Source organism: Cantharellus anzutake, assembly GCF_015039405.1.
Source record: "Cantharellus anzutake strain C23 chromosome Unknown EI90scaffold_225, whole genome shotgun sequence".
Classification (NCBI taxonomy): Eukaryota; Fungi; Basidiomycota; class Agaricomycetes; order Cantharellales; family Hydnaceae; genus Cantharellus; species Cantharellus anzutake.
Window position 1 is genome coordinate 72,407 of NW_024067175.1, and position 3,340 is coordinate 75,746.

Below are 3,340 nucleotides of genomic sequence, written 5' to 3' on the forward strand. Positions count from 1 at the left end.
CGCACCTTCGTGCGATAATTGTCAATCGAGGCGGGTGGAGGTGGCGGAGGTGGCGGAGGTGGCGGCTGACGAGGGACGTTGGATTGGGCGAGAGCCGCAATGGCTCGAGTTAGCTGAATCAGGATGCTTGCCTCGTCTTGCACGTTAGTAGGATCATCGGGGTCAGGGTTGTTACCAACAGGACCATCAGGGGGCGGAACAACTGGATCAACTGGTGGTGGCGGCCTTGACGAAGATGGCGGAGGACGAGGTGCGGAAGGGTCGGGAACTGCGGTGGCGTCGACATCGCCTTCCACTTCAGCCTCAGATCGGGACCTTGTAAAAACAGGCGTCGACGATCGTTGGCCTCCGCGGTCAGCTGTGAAGCTAGCGAAGGGTGTGTCGATGTCGAGGTCGTAGTCGTCAGGAATCCCGAGACCAGATTGGTGCTGTTGTGTGGAGGTGGATGGCTCGCGGGTCTGCGAACGAGTCACGTAGTGTCTAGAAGCCATTTGAACGCGCAGTGAGTTCGAATATACTGTCAGAAACTGTGTTCGAGGGGATCGCGGGAAGCGGGGCGGAGTACGGCGGCGTAAGTGGTCACTTAGCTAATGAGCTACTCCGTTGCAAGGCGTCGAGGGGGTTGGGACTTCGGCTTCAACGACTTTGCCAGAGCGTTGCGCCACGCGTTCTAGGCTGTCCCGTATTTCACGTTAGCGGGAAGGACCTTGCGGCGACGTTGACTTAAGCGGGATGAAGCTGAGGGGCGAACTTAAGATGAAAGTACTTGGGGGAATTCTAGTCGATATTCGAACTGAGGTACATCGACAGTAAACTACAAGTATAAATAGGAAAGGAGAACAGAGAAGGGGCCGGTCGGTCCGGCGCGGGACGGGAACGAGATGATAAGTACGATAGAACTAAAGAGCGATGAGGACCAGGGTAATGGAACAGAAGAGATGAATGGAACAGAGAACGGCGAAGTTGGGAGGCAGAAAGGATAAGCCGACAATCTAGGCACGCGGATCAGAATGTCAATATACGTATAAATCAAATATCGATAAAGGAATAATCAATTGTCAATAAGGAATGTCCATAAGGAGCGGATCAACGGCGACCATAACAACCGCTAGTTAGTTAAGCGAGTGAATAGAATAAAACGATACCGGCCAAATGATTGAGGAACCCAAGTGGTGGCGGGAAAACGAAGGAGGCGCTGCTACGGGGCCGTAGAACGGGAACCACTATCGGCGCCGCTAAGTGATGGGCAATGGCGAGATTAACGGGCGCGAGTAACGGCGTAAGAATGGGGGTGCAGAAAGTGGTAGAGGGGCGGGGACTTTGCGGGGCCGTGACAGTGTTGAAGAACGTACATCCAAAAATTCTATGAACTAATGTGCTCGAGATGGACCAGGTAGAGATGCGCGAGCACTTGAAAACATCGCCTCAAACTTTAAACTAAGGCTCATCCCCTTGATGAATGCTCCAGCATCGCTCAGTACATCATGCTCGGGATCCAGACATGCCATGCGCGAGCCCAATAGCATCATTTCGAGATTGTCCCATGGGCCTGAGGGATCTGAGACAGGGATGTGCTGGTCCCTAGGGAGGTCGACTTGAAGGCGGTAGGCAGGGTTAGTCTGCACGGCTGTAAGGTACTTGGTAAGATAGTCTCGGAGAGCTTGAATCAAGCCGTCCATCTGGAAATGGGGACAGTTTTACATCAGCGCCATGTCAGCATGACCCAATATATTTGTATACTGACCAGTATGTTGTAAGATATAGTTGCCCAACCTCCGATGGGGTACCCGCCATATTCAGAACTTTCGCGTGCCATACGGAGTCCAATTGCACGCGGAACGACCTCAAAATTGACCATCTCCTTGTGAGACCCAGCACCGTCGTTTGCTAAGATCCACCAACCCTCAGAAACCCACAAAGGCGCATCCACCTCTGAGGTACCTTGCCAGCGCTGATGAACTAATTCCGGACTCATGCGTTGACTGATGTGTAGAACACCATCACAAAGAGGCAGCGGCTCAAAGAAAGATTTGAAGTGGACTGCAAAGATGGGCTTCGGTGCCTACGACAAACTACTTCATTCCTTCGAACTCGAGAACAATATTAATCCATCGACGTACCTGAGGATAGAGGAATTTCGTCTTGCGTGATTTTATGACAATACTATCTTTCAGGCACTGTCCGGTAGACTGACAGATACTGAGAACATCTCGTTTCCAGCCCACTGGGAGATCGGCACATGAGCATCCATCTCCCTTGAAGTTATGAAGATTAAAACCAACGTTAAATCCATAATACTTACTATCTTTCGTGTGCTTACCAGATGTCCATTGTATTGATATTCAGATATGCTAACCCCTTCCCTATCACGGAATGATCTGTTCGTGGCAAGTATGGAGTGCTGCAGCAGTATCCATCAGCATGAGTTACCGACGCGCGTCAACAACATCACTAGTGCGCACAATAAGGTTGTTTGGTTTTGAAAGAGAGTCATTTGCACGATGAAACAGTGTTGATCGTCCTCCTGTCATCGACGAGCCTCGTCAAATGTCAAATGTAGACTCAGTCGAAGAAATCCTCTGAATAAAAGGGACTTGTGAACAAGACAAGTCGACATCAACTAATTTCGCCATAAAGCGGCAGCGCTTGGTCCAGGATAGGGCAGGAATACTGCAGAAACGACGGAACAGAACAGAGATATGGCAGGCACGTGCACAGCTCTGTTATATCCAGGCAAATACTCAGCTGTGATTTTGCACGTCTCGTAAGTTGAACCCGCACCTGCTCAGGGGCCTGGGATTTCTCAGGGGACAGCTCAGGATAATACTGATTCTGCATTATTTAGCACGGGAATTGTACACAGGATAATTTTACTCTAAACACAGTGAATATAGCGCTTTATAGTATATCGCGCCTATGCTATAGATCGGGTGACGCACAGTGTGATGCCAGTCGAGGGTTAACGACCTTCAACGAGCCTAACAAGAACACGTCAAACTGGGTACCTCGCTGACTCAAGCGCTTCAACCTCAAGCAGTGGAACAAATTATATTACATGCTTGTTGACAGGGATTACATATTATTCGACTTCATAAACCCTTCGTCGGCAGACCAATCCATATCTTCACCCCCATGTGCACTGTCCTAAGGAAGCGTGTCCGTAAGAGACAGGAATCCGAGACCAAAGAATGCCTCAATAGCATACCTCCATTACCTCCTTGGCAGGCTGCGTGATGTGCTCCTCCTGGATTGAGGAAAGGGAGGATGAGCGTCTACTACTGATCTTGCTACTGACCTCAGCATTCCTCCTCTGGCTGGCTGTAGCAGAATGGCTTGGCTC

General features: G+C 50.3%; 1 protein-coding gene across 1 annotated transcript; it reads right to left on the reverse strand.

The window, feature by feature from the left end:
• Window positions 1–1,370: 1,370 nt before the first annotated feature.
• On the reverse strand, window positions 1,371–2,531 carry EI90DRAFT_3138464 (uncharacterized protein; the record flags this gene model as incomplete). The annotated part of the gene is made up of 5 exons (XM_039064898.1): window positions 1,371–1,679; window positions 1,745–2,062; window positions 2,121–2,255; window positions 2,321–2,401; window positions 2,463–2,531. 5 exons carry the CDS (start codon window positions 2,529–2,531, stop codon window positions 1,371–1,373), a joined length of 912 nt encoding a protein of 303 aa, XP_038907778.1.
• Between the last annotated feature and the right edge of the window lie 809 nt (window positions 2,532–3,340).